The sequence below is a fragment of the Phoenix dactylifera genome, chromosome 10, assembly GCF_051530095.1.
Source record: "Phoenix dactylifera cultivar Ajwa chromosome 10, Ajwa_hap1_PhDact_Kaust_v1.1, whole genome shotgun sequence".
Classification (NCBI taxonomy): domain Eukaryota; kingdom Viridiplantae; phylum Streptophyta; class Magnoliopsida; order Arecales; family Arecaceae; genus Phoenix; species Phoenix dactylifera.
Genome location: NC_143199.1, coordinates 23,965,296 through 23,988,294, shown reverse-complemented (window position 1 = coordinate 23,988,294; position 22,999 = coordinate 23,965,296). Strand labels below are relative to the sequence as shown.

Here is a 22,999-nt window from a genome sequence, read left to right as displayed (position 1 = left end):
TACCATGCCTACCAAAAAATGGGGTTACCAGAAGGACAGCTCCGGAAAATTAATACCCCGCTGGTCGGGTTCACCGGAGACTCGGTCCCAGTCGAGGGCGAGGTCAGCTTTCTTGTTACGGTCGGCCTCGCTCCCCAGGAAAGCACTGTGAGGACGGACTTTCTTGTGGTCCGTCTACCCTCAGCCTACAACGCTATCCTTGGGCGGCCAGGGCTAAATGCCCTCCGAGCCGTGGTTTCAACCCGCCACCTACTCATGCGATTCTCCACCGGCCAAGGAGTAGGCGAGGTCCGCGGGGATCAGCTGGTTGCCAAGCAGTGCTACATGGCGACCCGCAGGGTGAAGCAACCAACTGAGGCGCCGAGTCGGCGAGAGTCATCAGCAAAGGCGCCAACTCAGGCAACGGGCCCCTCGCTACCCATAGAAACCCTGGACGCAAGGGACGACCTCTGGAAGAAGCAAGTAAAACCCGGTGAGCTTCTTGTTCAAGTTTCTCTGCGAGAAAATTTTCCCGAGCTAACTGTGCAGGTCGGCTCCGGCCTTGGCATTCGCGAGAGGGATCACCTCATCAGCTTCCTGCGGGACAATGCTGATGTCTTCGCCTGGTCGCCCGCCGACGTACCAGGAATTGACCCTGAGGTCATGGTCCACCGACTCCAGGTGAAGCCGACCAGCAGACCTGTAAAATAGAAAAAAAGGGGCTCTGCCCCGGAACGACAGCGAGCCGCAGCCGAGGAAGCGGATAAACTCCTTGAAGCCGGCTTCATCCAGGAGGTTTCCTACCCAGACTGGCTCGCCAACATAGTCCTCGTAAAGAAGGCCAACGGGAAATGGCGCATGTGCGTGGACTACACTGACCTGAACAAGGCCTGCCCGAAGGATAGTTTCCCCCTTCCAAGCATCGACCAGCTCGTCGATTCTACCTCAGGACATCAATTGCTGACCTTCATGGACGCCTTCTCGGGATACAATCAAATCCGAATGGCGCCAGAAGACGAGGAGAAGACGGCCTTCATCACCGACAAGGGCACCTATTGTTACAAGGTGATGCCTTTCGGGCTGAAGAACGCTGGAGCCACATACCAGAGGCTGGTCAGCCAAATTTTTGAGGACCAGATCGGCCGAAATATGGAAGTCTATATGGATGACATGCTGATGAAGAGCCGAGCGGCGGAACACCATGTAGCTGACCTCAACGAAACATTCTCCAAGCTCAGGAGGTACCAAATGAAGCTCAACCCAGCGAAGTGCGCGTTCGGAGTTACCTCAGGCAAATTTCTGGGTTTCATAGTGACCCAGCGTGGAGTTGAAGCCAACCCCGAGAAAATCCGAGCGCTGCAAGAGATGACGCCTCCAAGGACAGTCAAAGAAGTGCAGCGGCTTACTGGACGGGTCGCCGCCTTGGGGAGATTTGTCTCCCGATCGGCTGAGCGCTGCCTCCCTTTCTTCAAGATCCTTAAGCGGCCAAAGGACTTCCTGTGGTCGGAAGAATGCCAGCAAGCCTTTGAAGAGCTCAGGCGCCTTCTGGCCTCTCCCCCGCTACTCACCAAGCCTCAGCGGGACGAAGTTCTTTACTTATACCTGGCCGTCTCCTCGGTCGCAGTAAGCTCAGTCCTGGTCCGGAAAGAGGACAAGCTCCAGAAGCCAGTCTACTATATCAGCCGGGTCCTCAGGGATGCTGAGACCCGATATTCTAAACTCGAGAAGATAATTTTTGCCCTTATCATTTCAGCTCGGAGACTCCGGCCTTATTTTCAAGCACATACAATAGTCATACTGACCGACCAGCCTATGAAGCAAATATTGCAAAGGTCGGATCGTGCGGGGAGGATCGCCAAGTGGGCGGTTGAGCTCGGGAAGTTCGACCTTGAATACCGGCCCAGGCCGGCCATTAAAGCTCAAATACTCGCCGACTTCATCGTGGAGTGTACCCTGCCAGACGACCCCGAGCTACCGCTTACATCTATGAAGGGAACCCTGAGGCTGCCATGGGTCCTATATTCGGACGGGTCCTCGACTTCGGGGGGTAGCGGAGCTGGACTCATCCTCACCAGCCCGGATGGAGTGGTGGCCGAGCAAGCCCTACGCCTCGAGTTTCCGGCCTCAAACAACGAGGCAGAGTATGAGACGCTCATTGCTGGGCTCAAATTGGCGAAGGAACTGAAGGTGGAAGATCTGAAAGCCTTCAGTGACTCCCAGCTAATAGTAAGCCAGGTCCAGGGAGACTTCGAAGCAAAAGAGCCATCGATGCGGAAATATCTCCAAAAAGTGCGGGAACTCACGTCTGCCTTAGGTTCTTTCAGCATCCAGCACATTCCCAGAGCGGAGAATCTTAGGGCGGACCACTTGTCTAAACTGGCGACCTCCCGCATGAGCGAGCTTTCCAAGGAGACGACGCTCGAGTATCTTCGAACACCCAGCACGGAGGAACCTGAACCAACCATGTGCATCGACTTCGAGCCAAGCTGGATCGACGGGTTCGTCCGCTATCTCCAGGACGGAACCCTCCCTCATGATGAGATAGAGGCCCACCGGATCAGGCGTCAAGCTTTCCGGTATGTCCAATATGAAAACAGGCTCTACCGTCGATCATTCACCTCTCCTCTCCTTAGATGTCTCCGCCCATCGGAGGCGGACTATGCCCTCCGAGAGGTCCATGAAGGGATTTGCGGAAATCACCTGGGAGGTCGGGCGCTAGCCCATAAGATCCTGTGGCAAGGATATTTCTGGCCCACGCTCCAGAAGGATGCGACGGACTTTGTTCGGAAGAGTGACCGGTGCCAACGGAACGCCAACATCCAACGCCGACCTTCGGCCCCGCTAACTTCAATTATCGCCCCCTGGCCGTTTGCCCAGTGGGGGATCGATATTCTGGGGCCCTTTCCTCTGGCCACCGGGCAAAAAAAATTTTTGGTCGTCTCCATCGACTACTTCACCAAATGGGTTGAAGCTGAATCTGTGGCCCGGATTACTGAGCAAAAGATGCGGAACTTTGTATGGAAGTCCATAATCTGCAGATTCGGACTCCCCCGTATCCTTATATCTGACAATGGCCGGCAATTCGACAACGTCCACTTCAGATAATTTTGCTCCGAGCTCGGCATCGATCACCGCTTCACTTCGGTCGCCCATCCCCAGACAAACAGGAAAACTGAGGTAACTAATCGTACCATTTTGCAGGAACTCAAGGCTAGGCTTGATCGATCCAAAGGACAGTGGGTCGAGGACTTGTACAACGTCCTCTGGGCATACCGGACTACGTTCCGATTACCCACAGGAGAGACCCCCTTCAACCTGGCATATGGCACAGAGGCTGTCATCCCGCTGGAAATCGGCCTCCCCTCTTCGAGGGTGGAGCACTACGACCCCGACTCCAACTCTTTCCGACTCAGGAATAATCTGGATCTCGTTGAAGAGACACGAGAGGTCGCCCGGGTCCGCATGGCAAGGTACCAGCAGAAAACGGCCCAATACTACAACTCCAGAGTTAAGCCCAAGCTCTTCAAGGTGGGGGACCTCGTCCTCAGGAGAGCCGAGGCTTCTCAGCCAACCGAACAGGAAAAGCTCGCCCCAAACTGGGAAGGGCCATATCAAATCGCCCGAGTACAACGACCCGGAGCATACAAGTTGAAATCTCTCGAAGGGACTCCTATTCCGCGAAGCTGGAACTCCGAGAATCTATGGATGTATTACCAATGAAACCCCAAGGGGTTCTAGGCAATCAGGAACATGGACTCAGTCTCCTCTTTATAATGATTCGTCTCTTTTCAATGATTATGATTATCTCTTCTAATGTCGGGTCGTTTGTGATCCTCAGATTCCTCGACTAAGGTCGGGATGCCTCGAGGTTCGACCATAGAGTCCCAAACTCCCTTGACCTCGGGAAGCATCGCAGGTCGATAGAGCGTTCCCAGACCCATCGACCTAGCGCACGATTCCTCGACTAAGATCGGGATGCCCCGAGGGTCGACTGTAGAGCCCCAAACTCCCTCGACCTCGGAAAGCGTCACGGGTCGATAGAGCGTTTCCAGACCCATCGACCTGGCGCACGATTCCTCGACTAAGGTCGGGATGCCCCGAGGGTCGACCGTAGAGTCCCAAACTTCCTCGACCTCGGAAAGCGTCGCAGGTCGATAGAGCGTTTCCAGACCCATCGACCTGACGCACAATTCCTCGACTAAGGTCGGGATACCCCGAGGGTTGACCGTAGAGTCCCAAACTTCCTCGACCTCGGAAAGCGTCGCAGGTCGATAGAGTGTCCCCAGACCCGTCGACCTGGCACACGATTCCTCGACTAAGGTCGGGATGCCCCGAGGGTCGACCGTAGAGTCCCAAACTCCCTCGACCTCGGGAAGCGTCGCAGATTGATGGAGCATTCCCAGACCCCCTCAACCTCGGGGGGCGCCATCGGGTTCATAAGAAGCCCAAGCTCTCCGAAAGTCAAAAAGTGACTCCGAAAGTCGGCGAGGAAACAAGGCAACCCACTCCTCTACAAAGTGCGCAATTTCGGAGATGCAAAAGGTACATCCCGCTTGATGCTCGCCTTGTTATATTTATCTACGTATTGCCGGCGAAATCCCGATTGAAATTGGGACCTTATTCCGGCCGAAGTCGGGTTGCTCCTACAAGTCGGTTTAAGACTAATCTCCCACTGACCTCATGCATGCTCCATCTACCGATAACCTCCATGACAACTCATGTAAACCCTCGTGCATAAGGGCCCGATTCGGCCCCCATACGCAGAGCCTTCAATGTCGACCTATGAAGATGACCTCGACCGCGGACGTACTGATCGAGCTCAAGAAGGCCGAGGTATTCTCTACAGGTTCCGACCCCGCTCGCCAGAACCTCGGCAGAGTCCGAGGGCAATAACTATGAAAGCCCTGGTGACGATTTGATTATTGGCTCATGCTCCCCTTCAGGGGACAGCACTAACTTTTTTATAGATCTACGCTCCAAAAGCCGAGCTCGAAAGCTTGGCTAAATCCCCAGATAGCGACCTATGCAAGTCTAGCACGGCCCCTCTCGGAGGCCCGAGGCCCGAGCCCGGTGCCTCAAAAATCCAAGAACCAAACATGGCGACCTCTGCGATCTTCAAGTCCGAGCTACATGACTTAGTAAAGTTTCCTAGAATCTAAGCTCGGAGCTCCCCCTAGTTAGCGTAATCGGAACTCAGAAAAGCAAAACATAGCCAAAAAACATGCCTCTATCAAGCAGCCCGAAGGCTAGGATGCAAAGTCGAGGGTCGGTAAAACAATAAGTTAAAGTACCGGCCTCGTTTACAACTAAAGAAGATAAAAGGAAAAGTAAGCGCGGAATGGCGAAAAAAATCTTTTCATTAATGAAGTGCCAAGAGGCTAAGTACAAAGTTGGAGGTCGACCGTTCAAAAATTTGAAGGCCGACCTCGTTTACAATAAAAGAAGATATACATCTAAGTCCTAAGGGGCGGCGGTCGCGTCGGCGTTACCCTCGGGGTCATCTATGGCGATGACCTGAGGGTCTTCGGCGGACACGGGCTCGGGGTCTGCGGCAGGGGCCTCGGCGGCCGCCACGGAAACGTCCTCGTTGATTTCACGAGGGAGGGCCTCCGCCACCGCCGGCTCGGTTGCATCTAGCTCGGCAGAATCCCCCTTGGACACAAGGGCGGCGGGAACGTCGTCGTCGGAGTCGTAGCCCAACCTCATCCTCGGACGAACCGTTGAAAGATCAAGCTGGGGGCAGAACCGGGCCATCTGCCTCCAAAAGTTCTCGAAGCCCCGGAGGAACCCATCTATGGTTTCCTCCTCTAGCATGTCGCGAAATTCCTCCGATTCCTTGAAAAGGTTCACGGCATGCTCGGCTCGCTCGAGCGCTCTCCTTTTCCGGGCCCCAAGCTGCTTTATCTTCAGGCGCAAGACCCCGCCCTCGTACTTGAGGCCCGCGACCTCGGACTGAGCCTCCCCCAGACGTGCCTCCGAAGCGCGCAGGGCTGACTTGGCCAGAGAATGGGCAGCCCTTTCTTCCTCGAGCACCTCGACCATGGCCAGTCGCCCGGCCTCTGTTGCCTCCCTCCGCGCCTCGGCCTCGGCCAGCTTCGCCTCCAGCTCGGCGATTCTCTTCTTAGCCGGCTCTAACTGCCGGCTGAGTTGCCGAGTCTCTTCTTGACACCCTTGGGAGATGAATACCAGGGTGTCGACTTCATGGATGTGCTGCAAGAGAAAAGGGAGAAAACGATTATGAGTTGAAAAACATATAACATGTTCGCCAGTAGCCTAAGGAAAATTGGGAAAGTGGCTTACCCGAGCAGTATTGCGGTAGGTACCGTCGACGATCTCTTCCAGCGGCAAGTTCCGGAACTCGGCCCGGTCCGCTGGAAGCATGGCACGCCGAAACACGGCGCGCGCGACATCGGCGTCGTGGAGGGCCGAGCTCCCCTCAAGGAGTGGGGACCCTGGCTCGGCCGATTCCCCCCTTTGCCCCCTCGAAGAGCTTGGCTCGTCCGAGCTAGGGACCTCGGGGCCTCTGCTCGGCTCAGGCCCCGAACGCCGCAGATGGATCACGGTCGGCCCCCCCCTGGGCGGCAGGGGTAGGACAGAGTGGGGCCGTCGAGCCCGCATCACCGGCGGCCCATGTCCGCCCCTGGTCGGCTGCGGAGGCCCCCGCCTCCGGGCCTCTCGTCCTGGCTGAGGTAGAAGCGCCGGCCGACTTTGACTTCTTCCGGGGCTGGAGAACAGCCCCCCCGGCCTCGGCCTCCCGCCTCTTCAACCGGGAGAAGAGGGATGTGTTGCTGGTCGGCATGTGAGGAATGTCTGAAACAAAAAATTTTCCTAAGTGTCAGACCAACATTGGAAAGTAAGAAGAAGAAACAGGTAAAGCAAAGACAAAACGATGCGACTACTCTTACCCTCGGGACGCGCCGAACTCAAGCCAACGCTCGCCAAGGCGTCCTCTCTTAGGATCTCGGTCAGGTTGAACCCCTTCCCGAGGCTCCGCAGGGCGTCCAAGACCCTCAGCTCCCTCCCCGAGGGCTCGGAGAGTCTGTTGAGAGCTTTCAGCCGAGGGTGCCCCCACCTCGGGTTAAACCCCCACGGCACCTCGGACGCAAGAAAGAAAAATTTCTCCTTCCACTCATGAATAGAGGAAGGGGCACCCTGGAAGAGTGACATACCGCCCCGAAAGGCGAAGTATAGCCACCCTCCATCCGCCGGGTTTTTCTTTAACAAAAAACATCGGCGGAAAATACTCACCAAAGTCGGGATCCCATGTGCGAGACAGAGGGATAAGAACCCGACTATGGTCCTCCACGAGTTCGGAGCAAGCTGCGCTGGGACGAGCTGATACTCCACCAGCAAGTTGTTCACGAACTCATGCAGGGGGAACCGCAGACCGGCCCAGAGCGTCTCGCGGTGAATCGCGATCCGACCTGGGGGCGGCCGCGTCGCCCTATCTTTCGGCCCCGCAGTTTCGAGATGAAACCCAGGCTGGAAAAAGAACCGGGAGCGGATTAACTCCAACTCCTCCTCCGACAAACTAGACCCCACTTCATCCGGACCGAGACCCATTTTGCAGAAAATACGAAGCAACCCAAAGACAAAAGAAACAAGAAAAAGGAGGAAGGAGGAGAACCCCCTAGCTGACACAGAGAGGAAACCTACGGGGGAGTCGCCGGAAATCGCTCCGAGTACCGTCGGCGAGGTTTTGTTGAGAAATAGAATGAAGGTGGAAGTGGCGAAAATGGAAGGCAACCAAATAAGACTCCTCTTAGGGCAGATTTATGGGGTTTATATAGACCCCTCCAACGGCCCAGATCGGCGGGTTTAATTCCCACCTCCCCGTCTGGATTACGCCACGTGTAGGCCTCGGAAGCTGAAGCACCGCATTCATTCCAGACCAATGCGTCGGGTACAAGATCGAGGCGCCGTCCCACCGGATCTCACGGCCTCATCATGGGTCCGCAAGACCGGACCGCCTCAAAAGACGAGCGAACGCCACCCCCGCTCCCTTCATTTAATAAGCCCCAGGGACGCGTGGAGCACTAATGTAACCTCAGCCTCCCCAAATCGCTATTCGGCCAATACGAGATCAAAAACATCCGACCTCGGATCATGCCACGTGTCCACTTTGAAGAGCGAAACGGCGTACCTATTTAAGAAGGGCGCCTCAACCACGAGATCGAGGCGCCGCCCCATCGGGCCCAGAGACCCCATCATGAGTTCGCCGTATGAAGTGATCTCGGAGATCCAAAGGGCGCAATCTCCGTTGTAAGTGCTTCGGGATGCGTAAGGACGCAAACCCCATCATAAGTTCGCCATATAAAAACGACCTCGAAGGGCCAAAGGGCGCAGCCTCCGTTATAAAAGCTTCAAGACGCGTAAAGAAGCAGACATGATCCAATCCCCCTCGGCCTCAGTAACCATAATAACGACTTCTACTTCCCGCGTCCGAGCTCGCAAGCAGCTCGAACTCGGAAGTCGGGGGGTAGTGTTGGGGGAATGCGGTTTTCCCCCCCAGAACATAGCAACCACGTCACCAGAAGACCGCACGACTGCCGACCTTAGACGGCCGAGGTCGGCGCCCGACCTCGGAACGTCCGACCTTGGAACGTCCGACCCGGAGAGCTCCCGACCTCGGAGGTCCATCCTCGTCGCCCACCTACCATGGCTGTACCCTTCCGAAGTCTGGCCGAGGGCCATACCCTGCCACCGCCCCAGCATTTATTACGCATGATCTCTGCAAACCCACAGTTCACTCAACAATTAATGCACATCTCCGGCTTACTCAACAATTAATGCACATCTCCGACTCACTCAACAATTAATGCGCATGGCTCCTATTATCTACGGATCCTCAACTCTCCACGGCAAATCAGCTTAGCAGGATCCTGTCGGCCGTGACAATTCTCTGACCCCGGCCTCACCTCCGACATCAATGCAATGATTCACCCGATCGCGCGCCAGCTCAAGTCGTACGACGGCCTCACCTCCGACATCAATGCAATGATTCACCTGATCGTGTGCCAGTCCAAGCAACGTGCTGAGTCGTACGACGGTCTCGCCCTATCACATCACAGGTAATCCGACCCCCCTATAAAAAAGGGACCCTTGCTTCCCGAGGGGGGTTGGACACACAAAACTGAGAAAAACTTACTTCCCTCCTTTCTCCTTTAAACGAAGTTTCCCCCCTCTGACTTAAGCATCGGAGGGCCGGCGCCGGAAAACCCGGCCACCGGCTTTTCTGCAGGCACCCCGATGGAGGACGCCACTCGCCGACGGATCGTCACCCACCTGTGTCCACCGACAGCTCCCCCTCCTCAACCGACGACCGCCCCCGGGTCCAATTTCCAGCAACAGTAATAATTGAAGTAATCTTATAAGGATCAAAAGAAACTACTTAAACTAAAATTTGGTATTTGGAGGCATATAAACATGATGATCCTCACATCAAAATGGTTGGATATCCTAAATTAATAGTTGAGAGAATCTGATATAAATTGTGTTCGCTTAGGTAGGTTAGGTAACACATATATGCAATTTAGTGGATGATAGAGTATTCACAATAAAGAGATTAATTGCCATACCATAAGAGCACTAGAGGGCAATGGGTCTGTTAGAACTATCATATTTGATGTAAACAATGATATTAAATCATGAGTAGCAGTAGATATGAGCATAGTAATCAAATTGCCTTGGTGGCCGCAATTCATAAAAGTTGCTTACCAGCAAGATGTATAGATGGTCATTAGGAAACATACTTGGCAGAAGGTTTGGCATGGGTATGAGACAACATAGGTGGGGGTCACCTAGGCATTTTGCCATTTAGGTGGTTGCTCAGGCACACAAGCAAGCATGTGCATTGACATATGTAAGTTAACCTGATCTGCTAAGTAGGTCACAAATTGAAAAGAACCCATAATTTTTTTTAGCCAAATAATGGTTTAAGACATATGGAGGCTGCTTGGTTGAGCCAAATGGATGAATATTTGGCTTTCTTAGGTGATTGTCTATTTTTTCACTTAAGAGAGGAAATGGAAGATAATTATTTTTTGATAAAAAAATGAAAATTAGACACTATTAAGGTGATTTTAGGGACTAATGATGCTTCTTATAAGAAAACAATTTGAAGATGTCATGGACTTGAAGAAGCTTAGTTAAGTCTCTGTTCTGACTGCAGATAGTGGCAATATTGTAGAAACTTGTCTATCAAATGCCAAGAGTAATCTTTCCAAATATTGCTTGTCGAGCACTGCTGTTGCTTTTCAGTTGATTAGCCTTCTTGACCTCATAGGTTGATGTTAGTTCAACTTGGTCAAAATAGATCTACTTTTCTTGAACATGACCTCCACTAGCAGGTTAGCGGTCACCAATTTTTTAAGCTGTATTTAGATATTCTTTTTAAGATTATGTAGCCCGTTCTTCTGGATTATGAAATTTGTATTAAACTGCTTTGTAGTTGTAATACTTTTTTGTTATTACGATTATCATCATTCAACTATTAGGTTTTGATGCTTCTATTGTAAAAGAATATTCTTCTAACTTATCCAATTGATACAATGTATTACCTTGAATTTATGTTTTTTCCAGTATTTTTATCACATGGCACCAACACCATTATTGTGTTATGTGCATATGTTAAAACTTTGACCGTTATTCATGATTTGCACATTTGAAAGTTTTAACTTTTTTGCTTTCCAGAATCCAAATTATTTTAGTGCATATGTGGTGATGGGGGTGGTACATGTTGGACCAGAGGTGTTGCTGGTGTTTCTCCACCATCTTCTACTACTATTCTTACTCTTGATCTCTCTCCGACACTCAAAAACAAATATACACACATTGGCAACACAAACATGCTTCCTCTCTTATTTCTAGATTTTTCTTGCTTAGTGATCTGGTAGTCCTTGGTTGGTCATTTTGACAACTGCCAATATGTATGATTCATATAACTATAGTTGACAGTATAAAGGACAATAATTGGATGATGAAAAGATAATCTAATGCTACGGCTTAATTAGTAGATTTCTTGTAAGTTTTATGTTTTTCTTCTCTTTTGTTTTTTATTTATTTATCTATTGATGACTTAGACTAGCCAATGTTCTTTCTAGCTATAGTATTTAGTTATAACTTATAAACTTGTTTATTATATACCATGATGATAATCCTAGGTGCATGTATCATGTGTCTCATATGTGCACATTATTTTTCTGAGAACATGCAAATGTCCGTCCTTCATGATTTTTTCGTTGATGTGGTCGGGGATTCATTTATTATGGTTTTTGATATCATTTTGAAATATTAGTAAACTAATGTGGTTAATTATGTTCTTCAACAAAAGGTTCCATGTTTTTGGTCTTGGAAGGAGATCTCTTGGCTTCAGCGTGCGAATTGAAGTGAAAAAAGGATCTTCTATATCGGTAGGTTCCCGTACTATTATCTCAGTGTATTCAGATCTGCTCCAAAATTAATGAGATTTGTTTATTTTGTTAGTGCTATCTTGCATTTTATTGGGCAATAATCTATAACTTATTTTTTCACATAATTGCCTTATGTTTTCCTAATTTTGTTCAAATATAGAGTTAACGTAGTAGATGATAGTGCATGTTTAATGCTGCTTGAGTCTTTTCTTCTTCTCCTATTTTTTTGAGGCACTCTTCTTGGTCTTTTGTTTTAGCTTTTGAACATAATAATCATTTTCTATTCTTGGTAGGTATTGACAAGGTTTAAAATACCAGTATCGAGCCTCCTACCAGTTTTGTCTTGAGTTGGGATAGTACCAGGATGCTGTAGTCTTGACTTGACTCTTGACTCTTGACTCTTGGGACAGTTTGGGTTTCTAGTAGTATTATACTAGGTGCCTATTTTTTTGTTTTATTTTGTTAGTTTCTTTTACTTTTTGGTCCTAAATGAGTATTTGAGTGAATGTTGATTTGTTTTTGAGTAAATGATGGGTATATAGTGTCGGTACAAATAGTGCATGTACCATAAAATTTTCCTTCTTGAAATTATTTTTGTTAGAAAATAAATATATAATGAAAAATAAAAAATAGTATGTCGTGGGGTGATGCCCACCCCATAACATATTCAAATTTCAAGTCAAATTGAAAAATCTTGGCATGACTTACCCTATTTTTCTCATTTATTGGCCAAATTAATGGCCCGAGTTGGGGGGGGGGGGGGGGCAAAACCTTACCAAATGCCTGAGGTTTTTAGCATCAGGGAGTTCAAATCCTTGAGGGCTAGGTGGATCTACCCTCCTTCCCCTTCCTTTCTCCTCTTCCTTCCTGTCTCTCTCTCCCTCTCCCTTTCTCTACACCTTTCCCTTTCTCAGCTTGTGCCTGCATTGGCTCCCTATGACTAAAATAAAGAGAAAGAGAGATTACGGCCACAACCAGTTTCTGCTCTCTCTCCTTTTGTTTTGTAACCAATCGATCCGATTAGGCCTCGCCCGATACTAGCTGATCAGGCCTTGGTACCAGCTAGTCCTAACTAGTTTTGACCGAGATAAGCAGGGTGTCCCAGCCCATTAATGAACTAGTGTCCTATCGGTGTCTTGGGTCTTGGTTTACAATCGAAATAGTACAGTACTGACAATTCTTTCCTATTTTGGTGGGACCTAAAACTCTGGGCATGGATGTCTATTATCAAAATTGTATTTATTTACTATTGTTGGCCATTGTTCATGCTTGAAATTTTAATGAAATATTAACTAGCATCCACGGTTCATTTAAATGAAAGTGATGTTGTAAAATGATTCAAAAGACATTGGTCTAGAGGAACCATGCTAGAGTTCTCATCATCTGCATTAAGGTCCCATTTGGTAGAGCTTTTAATGGGCTAGAAAGCACTTTCCGACACTCCAAAAGTACTTTTGGATGGAAAAATAGAAAGTTGTTTTAGCTTTGCCAGAAAGCTAAAACAACTTCTTGGAAGAAGCTCCAAAGTAGAGTCTTTTCGAAAAAGCACTTTTAGCATGCGTCAGAAAGCTATTTTGATTTATAAAATTTTTTCTTTTTGGACCAAAATATCTATAATAAAATATTATAATTACAGAAAATGTTCTTTTATATTTATTAATATATAATGATAATAATTATAATATTTTATACTTTTAATATTGTATTATACTATAAATATAATATTACATTATATCATAATACATTTATATGTTATGTTATATAATATCAAATTATGTTATATTAATATGCTATAGTATACAATATTATATTACTATATTATAATAATATTATATTATATAACAATAATATTATGCCATATCATATATATATGTATTAATGTATATTATATTTTATTATGCTCTGTTGTATAATACTACGCAATGTCTCTTATGGTCATTTTGTCATACCAAAAGTACTTTCTCAGTTTGTTTGCCAAACACATATTAAAGATCCACAATACTTTAGAAATGTAGTTACCAAATAGCAAATAGCTTTTTATAAAAGCTCTACTTCAAAAATCTCTACTTCAAAAAGCTCCACTTCAAAATTCTCTACTTCCGAAAGCTTTACTGTCAACAACCCTGCCAAACGGGGCCTAAGTCATTAACAAAAAATGTTATGTTTGCTTGAATTAAATTAAGCTATCAAAGCTACAAGCTTGGAATTTGGAAAGATGTGGTGGAAAAAGGAGTGCAAATCTATTTTTTCAGAGAATGTTAATGACAAAATACCATTTAATGTGATTCGTTAGGCATGGCAAAGTGTGCCTTCTAATGCTTTGTAGTATTCATTAATTTTTTTGGACTGGTTCCTCCTTAGTTGTTATGCGGCTATTCAATATAGATATGTTGAAAAAAGTATTTAAGAGGAAGTTCTCTAGGTATTGTTTGGCCAATTTTTCCAAGATAAAATTATTGGAGGTGCAGAGAAACTTTGTAAGGAGTAGCAAAAGTTTATATCTATTAAAAACTAAGTATATGGAATATCATTTCAAAGTATTTGTTTTATTACTGGAACTTATTTAAATAATTTTTTTACAAAATTATTGAACTAAAATTGAGATAACGATCCTTCATAGGGTTTGAAATCTTATCCTAGACCCAATATATGTTCGGGTCTAGGGACACCCTTTTTTTAATGATTGTTTAGAGGCATATAGGGTTTGTTTAAATCTTAATTGAGAAATAGTGGTTGTTTCTAGGTCGATGATTGAGTTTATGGTGCTGTTATTTATATTGGCAACAACTTATATTGGGTTTATGGTACCCATCATTTGCATTCTTCCTTCCCCTTTTCATCTCTTTCTCCCAAACAAGGAAATGAGAATGAGGTTTGGACCCTTCTTTTCATGCATCCTGGCTGGTATTGATGGGTACCAACTAGTCTTGGTCTTTGACCTAGTCTGTACTGGCTAGTACAAACTAGTGCCAACTTAGATTGCATGATTTTATACGTACTAAGGTCCCAGACCCATCCTAGGACCTAGTACCTCATTGATCCAATCTGGGACAGCCGGGAAGGTCCAGTACCAACCATGATTTAATTAATTGATCCATCATAAGAGTTGTTAATTATTTGTGCTGACTTTCTTTTTACTTTGTGGTTACATAAAAGGAAATAGATTCGGGTTATTACTAGTTAATTGTACAAGAAACAATCAGGTGCAATATATCAAATCTATTCTGAACATCAGGAAAAGGGACAAGAAACCAACTTGGAATATAATTCGATATTGTTATCTGGAGAGATTATGAAACAACTAATGCACATGAATTTACTTAGATTGTGACTTTGAGCTGAATCAAATGGCTTTTTTTCTATCCTTTAGTGAAGATCAAAATGAAAATTCTATGATTGAAGTTGTACTTGGCTCTTAGATCTGATGATAAACTAATCAGATCTGAAATTATGTAGAAAATAAGAAAAGGAAAGGAAGAAAGAAGAAATATGAGACTAAAGATGAGTAGAAGAAGGAAGAAAAGGAAGTTGATCAAAATGGTGCGTGAGAAAGAAGAGACATTAACTCTCATCTCTTGTCACCACCAATCCTTTTTATATGATAATCTGGTTATGCTATGAAGACATAAATCTCCTAGTAATAGGAGACAATATACAATTAAACCAATTATGGACAAGCTGCAATCTGGCAGTATAAATAAGGAAAACATAAATCAGTCAGCATCATAAATAAGGACAAAAATTCCTTTACACTCTCCATAAGCTGGAGCATACATGTCTAACATGCCTAGCTTGTCAATGATACCAGGAAGACGAGAATATGAAGAGGCTTTGGCTAATAAATCAACTAGCTGAACATTGGTGTGCACAAATGGAGTAGAGATTACCCGAGAGCCCACTTTTTCTCTAATAAAATGGCAGTCTATCTCTATATGCTTAGTTCTATCGTGAAAAATAGGATTAGTTGCAATATGAGTAGCAACTTGATTGTCGCGGCAAAGAGGTATTAAGTGTAGGTAACAACACAACCCAAGTTAGATAAAAGAAATCGCCTCTGGAAGTAACAAGATTGCCTCCAGTAAACATGCAGACTCTAGAAGTAGAATGCCGATCATCATGAGCACCTACCTAATTGTCATCACAATATTCTTGAATAGCAAGATGGCTATGACTTTAGAATAGCAAGCATCTTCCAGATGATCCCTTTTTATAATGAAGCACTCGTAAAGCGCCATCATGTTGATGTTTACAAGGATCTTGCATGAATTGTCTAAATACACTAGCCACATAAGTATTGTTCGCCGAACCGGTACCATGACCCTACTGGTCAACCATCGACATGGAACGATAAGTAAATATACGCACAATACAACAAATAGAGTCCATTTAATGTATTTAAAGCACAAAATATGTCCTGAGATCCAAAATCTTGTTCGAGTGGTTCGACCCTTGTTTCAAATTGAAAGGGGGAACTGACCTGGTTGAAGGGAATATCTCCCGAGTTGTCCGATAAAATCGAACGCCAGGCATGAAAATCAGTTTTAAATTTTTTTATTTATTTTATTTATAACAATTATAAATATTTAATTTAACTTTTATGTAAAATTACCTCAAGCCCGCAGCGGAAGTTGGTCGAGGTAATCTGGATCTGGATCTGGATCTGGATCCCTGAAAGTAGCTCTGCGAGGCCTGGATCTGCAAGCCCTCTACTTCGCACGCACGTCGAGCTTCGTAGGAAGGTTGGATGATATTTGTATTTTGCAAAACTACTTTTTGCAAAAAGGACCCTAGAAGAAACACTTTTCTTTTCTTCTCCTTCTTCTTCCTTCTCTCCCGTTTCCAACCCGAGAGCTTCAATTTTGGACTGATCGCAGAGGAGAAGAGAGGAGACTAGAAAGCCGGATTTGAATGCTTGCCACTGGGAGAAGATTGAGAGAGAAGGACCACTTCTTCTCTCTTCCTCTTCTCCTTTAGAAAAAATCCCACCGAAGCTGCCTCTGTCTGTGAAGTTTCTTCCAAAATTTCACAGACAGATTCACTCCTTTTTCTCTCTGATTCGTTCTGTATTCAAGAGGAAAACGTTGGTCTATCTATAGGCCAACGCAGAGAGAATTTAAGAGGAGTAATGACTGTCTTTACGAATCCATACGTTATGAATTCATAATGTTCGTTTCAAAAACAAACGTGGGGAAAAAACAGTAAATCCATCCGATAACAGCCGAATTTCAAAAATCAAATTTCACCGGAATGTAGCCGGTTCAAAACCGGACATTCCGGTCCAGACGGCAGAGCGGCCGGAGGCCAGACGGTGGCACGGTGTGGAGACGAAGCCGGGAGGAAGAAGACTCTGTTTTCTCCTCCCAGGCTTTTCTCCATCGTGGTTTACAAAAAAATCCTTAAGGGTCCATGAGGGGAAGTGGTCCACGGGACCATGGGAGTTTAAAAACAAGTCAGCCGTAACCATTTAAATGGGATTAGTCAAATAGGAAATGGGTTAGCCCATTTTGAAATAAAGCAAGCCTATTTGGTTCTCAACCAAATTGACAGCCCATTTGAATGATTTTTGACCCGAAAAAATTCCACATGAGTCCGACTCATGGGAGATTCAATTAGGTCCAGTTTCGGCTCGATCCAAGTCCGACTTAGATCAGAACAAATACGAAATTAAATTCCAATTAAATCATGATCGAGCCCAATTACACTAATTTAGACCCAATCAAATCCAATCTCAACAATTGAGTCCTAATCAAGTTCAATTATATTAATTAAAACTTGATTGACCCGAAATACAGACTTAATTAGTTGTTCATCCATGAAATTTAGCATGTACCTCATGTTCAGTGCTAGCTGAACATAGACAGAACCAAATTCCAAATGACCCACAATTTAATTCTTAATTAAATTGGGTCAAGACCTTCCTACTTAGCTTGACTAATGTGCGTGACTCCGATAGGTTCGAACACTAAGCCGGTAGTACATGGACTACTCCATGCACTAATCGAGGTGACTATCTAGCAATGATACCCGACGTCCGGATAGGTCGAATATGCAAAGCAACATTCAAGAACCTAGACGTATGGTTGTTGCATAATTCATCCATATGACCATCGATGCTCAAGGTGACCTCAGAGTGAACTGTCGAACTCTGGGTCCGGTCATTCATAGTGTATTTCACTTAATCAAATCAAATGACTTATCACTTGGTTTACCCTGGCCAAGGTTTTACTGAATTGAAATACAGTGAGACATCAACTCCTAAAATCTGGAGCGGTCAATCCCATCTTGACTCATACACAGACTTTGCGAGTACTTGACTGCACCCAGCATCTTTCCGATCCCTGAATTAGAAATTCAGGTCATCCAGTGCCTAAGTACAGTGAGTTGTTTGCAAGTCACCATGACAGTCTCAAGTCTAAGGGGTACTTATGCCCATACGTTTTACGAGCTAACTCCCGACAGTGGAGTGCTACGCAGGTGAGTCACTATTCAGTGACGATGTACTCCTACATCTCACCTGTATGCCATACAGTGTCTCCACACTCCTTGGTTTAAGAGGAAAACTAACTAAATGGCACACAACGACCTATACTTGACATAGCTATCGTCCAATTGACAGCTAATCATTTGGTTGCGAACTAGTTTAAGGACTACATGATAAAATCTCTTTTATCCACTAAATTAGTCCTAAGGACTTCATCACAATACATAGGAGTTCAATTTGAAGATGTAACACTTGTGATGAATAGAAAATTGCCAGAATAAATTTTTATTCATTTTAATAAAACATATACATAATCCAATTTCTTACAATTAAAAAATTGGCTTTGGGACACAATTTCCAACACTGGTTCCCTCTCGTTTCGGCCCAAATCGAGTAGTTTGAGCGCTACAACGAACCATATACAAAAGAAATATCAGGGAGTCAAATATAACACCTTTCCAACAAGCTACTGTTACACCTTTTTCTTTCCAAAGGATCTGAAATCTGATCATGAAGGTGGCGATTAATTTCGTTAGGGGTGTTTATTGGCCCAGCACCCAGTAAACTAGTTTCATCGAATAGATCAAGACCACAAGTGCATTTGGGAAATAAAAATCCCTCTTGGAGATTGAGCAACTTCAATTCCCAAAAATGTAAGTTCACCATAATCCTTGATATCCAGGACACCCGCCAAAAATTTCTTCACTCTAATAATCTGCTCAGAACTATCCTGTGTCAAAACTATATCATCAACATGAACGACCATGATGACAATGGATGCATCAGTTCATGAAATAAACACTAAATGGTTATGGACACTTCGTTGAAATCCTGTCTGTGTGAGGGCTCTGCTCCATCTCTTAAACCAGGCTGGAGGAGATTGTTTTAGTCAATATATAGCCTTCTTCAGGCAACAAACATGCCCAGCTAGAACATTTGGATATATCTTGGTGGTAAGTGCATGAATATATTCCCCCAAAGATGCCTATGGAGGCAGCCATTCTTCACTTCTAACTGGTACTATGGCCAAGCTTTTTGAACAGCCATAGCCAAGAGGACCTGAATAGAGTGCTATTTTACAGCAGGAGCAAAAATCTCCTGATAATTTACTCCTTCAATCCATGTAAATCTTTTTGCTACTAAGTGAGCTTTGTATCACTCAACTTAACCATCAGGCTGAAATTTAATTGTATACACCTGTCTACAGGTAGCAACTTTACCGCTAAAAGGTAGAGGAACAATTCATTTCTATATCCGTAGCTTCTTTCCACTTCGGATTAGACAAGGCCTTTGTAACTCTAGTCCTTACCCCTTTATGAAGAGCACTTGGCGGATCGGCTGAAGGAGAGTGAGAATTTGAAGCATCACTTGGAGTAGAGGAGGATATCTAGTGGTCATCAGCAGGTGGATCAATTACTAAGCGAGCATGCTAATTTCATACCTTAAATGCTTGGAAGAAGGGAAAAAGATCATAGAGAAAGAAGAGACAATCTGATTATACTTATGAAAAGGAAGCATGAGGAAGATGGTGTGTGAGAAAGAAGAGAGATTAATTCATATCTCTTCTCATCACTAATACGTTTTATATTACAATCTGATTATACTATGAAGACAAAAATCAATAGTAATAGGAGACAATATGCAATTATGCCAATCATGTAGAAGCTATAATCTGGCAGCATAAATAAGGAAAACATAAATCAATCAACATCACAAACAGGGAAAAAATTCTCTGCAAAAGTAAACAATAAAAAGCATCAGAAAAGCAGTATGTTTCAGAAAAGGAATTTTGTTGCAGGGTGGGGGGTAAGGGTGACTGATATTGGAATTAGTCAGACAAAGAAGGAATCCTACATACTTTCACAGAGAGCTACCCCAATTTAGAATACAATGACCTTCCTCAGAATGGCTTAGGGAAAAGAAAGCTCATCCTCAGTCACCATTTTCCAGATTCTTAACTGCTTGATCTTTATGTGATAAGCATGTTGAATGCCAAAATGTTTACCTATCCACCCTACTTACAATTGAACAGAGATTAGACACAATACAGTGTCAACTTTTTTCTAGTGCCGTTTTGATCAAGTACATTGTTCCACATGTATCAACCTCACTTTTGTTGACATATATCTGCTTGGTATATTTTGATTGCCCACAAGCCAAGGAATGACGACATTGACAATGTTCTTGAAACTGAAAGTTTTAAAGATTTTCCCACTCTAACCACATCAAATGGGCATTATAAAAAACTATTGCAGTCCTTCACACTATTTCTTATTCTTTTACTAATCCTTTCCTTTTCTTGTGATATTAGAATCTTTACATGGTGTTTTCTCAACAATTACCGTATCCTGTATAAATGAGTTATTTGTACATGGGCTGATACCAGATTCTTTTTTTTTTGCTTCTTTGGTGCTCTATTTATGGATCTGTATTATGTCATTTGTTAGGTGTATTATAGTTCAAATCTGTAATTGCGAGGGAGATTCACTGTTATTTGATTGCTAGAGTACTTGTCTATTCGTAATTATTCTGATCTTTGGTGACATTTTCTTCAGGAGGTCATTGTTGGTCCTGAAAATAGAACGGTATTATCTAATGACCACTTTTTAAGAGTAAATCTTATCGGTGATTTTGCTGGCTATACAAGTGTTCCATCATTTGAGGACTTCTATCTTGTAACCCCACGACTGGTATGTTGACAATTTGATGTGGTGTCTTGACAGTTTTTTCCCAGATTTTCAAAATTGCATATGCCTGGTTTCTATTTTTAGATATAGCCACTAGTTACCAAATTCTTTTTACTTAAATGCAACACCAGTACTAGATACTTGCTCTTACTCTTGATTTGCTTACAAACCTCTTCCTGGTTATTTTCCTTTTCTGCTAAAATTTCATTGTCTGTACCAACCTATATATAGTTAGTTTATGTTGTCTAATGCTTTGTAGTTATCTCACTATATGTCTTTAATTTCTCGAATTGCAAGAAGTTGAACAGTTACATTAACGGAGATTAAGATCCAAAACAAAGTAGAACTTGAATGGATAATAAGCAATGCAATTAAGTTGGAAAAAGAATAAAAATGAAAAGAAGGCCCTGAAGTTAATGGCCTATAGAAACCTAAAGTACATTTACATTATCTTGGATCTACTGTACAAAAGAGGGAGATAGGTGTATTTATGTCCCGCATTTTGAAGTCATGTATGAGTAGTTTGGGTTGTTTTGTCAAGAGGATATATTGTTCTCATTTTGAGTCTTATTTCTGATGATGGAGACATGAAGTTAGGGAGAAAAAGAAATAGAAAGATATTCGAGTTTTTTAGCACCTAAAGAAATCACTTACGTATCTCTCAGTATTATCCTCCGTAAAAGAATTAAAGTTCTATTTGGTGGCTTTTTCCTATGTATAAAGTTCAAGCCATAATCATGGAAATTCCAACCAAGACAAACAAATTCTATCCTTGATTAAAAACAAAAAATTATAAAGGTTTTATTTTGATGGCTATATAACTTATGCTGAGATGAGGAAGGAGGAAAGAAATTCTTTGTTCTAGTTTTCCCTATCTTTGGCCATTACTTATGCTTTTCAGTAATTCATTTTTTGAAAATCTCTAATTACGACTGGCTTAAAGATGGTTGACTTTGTAAGTTAAAAAGTCCTTTATTGTCTTGTTCTTTCAAATGACCGTATTTCTTTTTAATACTTGTTGCATATTATGCAACACAAGATTACAATGACTTAGGTAATTAAAGTGCGGGCAAGTCTTCCTCTCACTCTCTCAAGAAAAAAATACATTGTCTTATACTCTTATTTTAATAGGCATATTGGTGATTAGCACTTTCGTGGAACATGTATGTGACAGAGGATTTATAATTTGATGTCTTATGAGTTGACACCATCTACCATATTACATGCTAAACATTATTGCATTGAAGGGGGCTGCAGGTCAACCAGAAAATCTTGGAAGGAACTTCTCAAAGTGGATGCTATTGGAGAGAGTGCGATTCACATTAGATGGTCTTGAATGCAATAAAATTGGTGTTGGCTATGAAGCATATAGAAGCCAGCCAAACTTCTGCTCATCACCACTATGGAGTTGTTTGCATAATCAATTATGGAATTTTTGGGAAGTAAGTAAATTTTCAGATATATGTTTCCTACATCCATATTATATATAAGTATGTATATGTATTTGTATGTATGTGATATCCTTATATATGTGTATATGTATGTATATGTGTATGTATTTATGCATGTATGTTTGTATGTATGTATACGCAGAGAGAGTCCATTTACTCTCCCTTTGAAAGGATTGAGGCCTTAATCCATCCATCACAAAATCAATAATAAACATTCTAAATCAAGAATTCACACTGTTTATGATGATCTACACCTTGCAAGACATGCATGAACCAAAATTCAATAGATTTTGATGCTTGGCAACTATGAATCATGCGAAATATCATACCATTGAAACCAAGGACCGTCGAACCACTTCGAACTGGGAGCAGTTCGAGGCCTACTAGGCCGGACTAGCCAAGAATCGGGATGGTTCGCCTCCCCGATTCGATCCTAGCTGGAATCTGGCTTGAATTTGGTGGAACTATTTGGTTCCACTTGGTTTCATGTCATTTCAAGTTGTTCCGGACCGATCCGGGTGGTTCAATGGTTTATAATTTGAGTCGTGAGTCATGACTCATCTCTATTCTTCTCCCCTCTCTCTTGATCTTCCTCGCTTCTCCCCTCTCTCCCGATCCTTCTCTCTCATCTCTCTTCTCCCCTCTCTCCCTCTCTCCCAATCCTCCTCTGCTCTATCCCCTCTTCCCTCTTTCTCGATCCTTCTCTCTTCTCTCCCTTGTCCCCTCTCACAATCCTCCTCTGCCCTATCCCTTCTTCCTTCTCTCCTAACCATCCTCGCGTCCCATGAGTTAGACGTTTCTTGTCCATCCCTCCCTCCCTCTCTCTTCCCTTCTATTTCTCCTTGAAAAAAGCATGAGGTGGTCCTAAGAATAAGTTTGCATTAAGCATAAGGTGGTCATAGCTTTCTAGCATTAGCTATTTAATACCTTAACATTTCTAATTCATACCTAGGGTCTTATTAATACTTAAATCTTGTCCATAGCTAACTT

At 44.1% G+C, this 22,999-nt stretch overlaps 1 protein-coding gene across 1 annotated transcript in view; it reads left to right on the top strand.

Moving 5' to 3' along the window:
* HAP2 (hapless 2) overlaps window positions 1–22,999 on the top strand; it is a 57,099-nt gene that overhangs the window by 17,580 nt on the left and 16,520 nt on the right. The window contains exons 7-9 of the mRNA XM_026800207.4: window positions 11,312–11,390; window positions 20,427–20,561; window positions 21,806–22,000. Of these exons, the coding sequence (XP_026656008.4) occupies window positions 11,312–11,390; window positions 20,427–20,561; window positions 21,806–22,000 (409 nt within the window). The remainder of the gene's footprint in view (window positions 1–11,311; window positions 11,391–20,426; window positions 20,562–21,805; window positions 22,001–22,999) is intronic.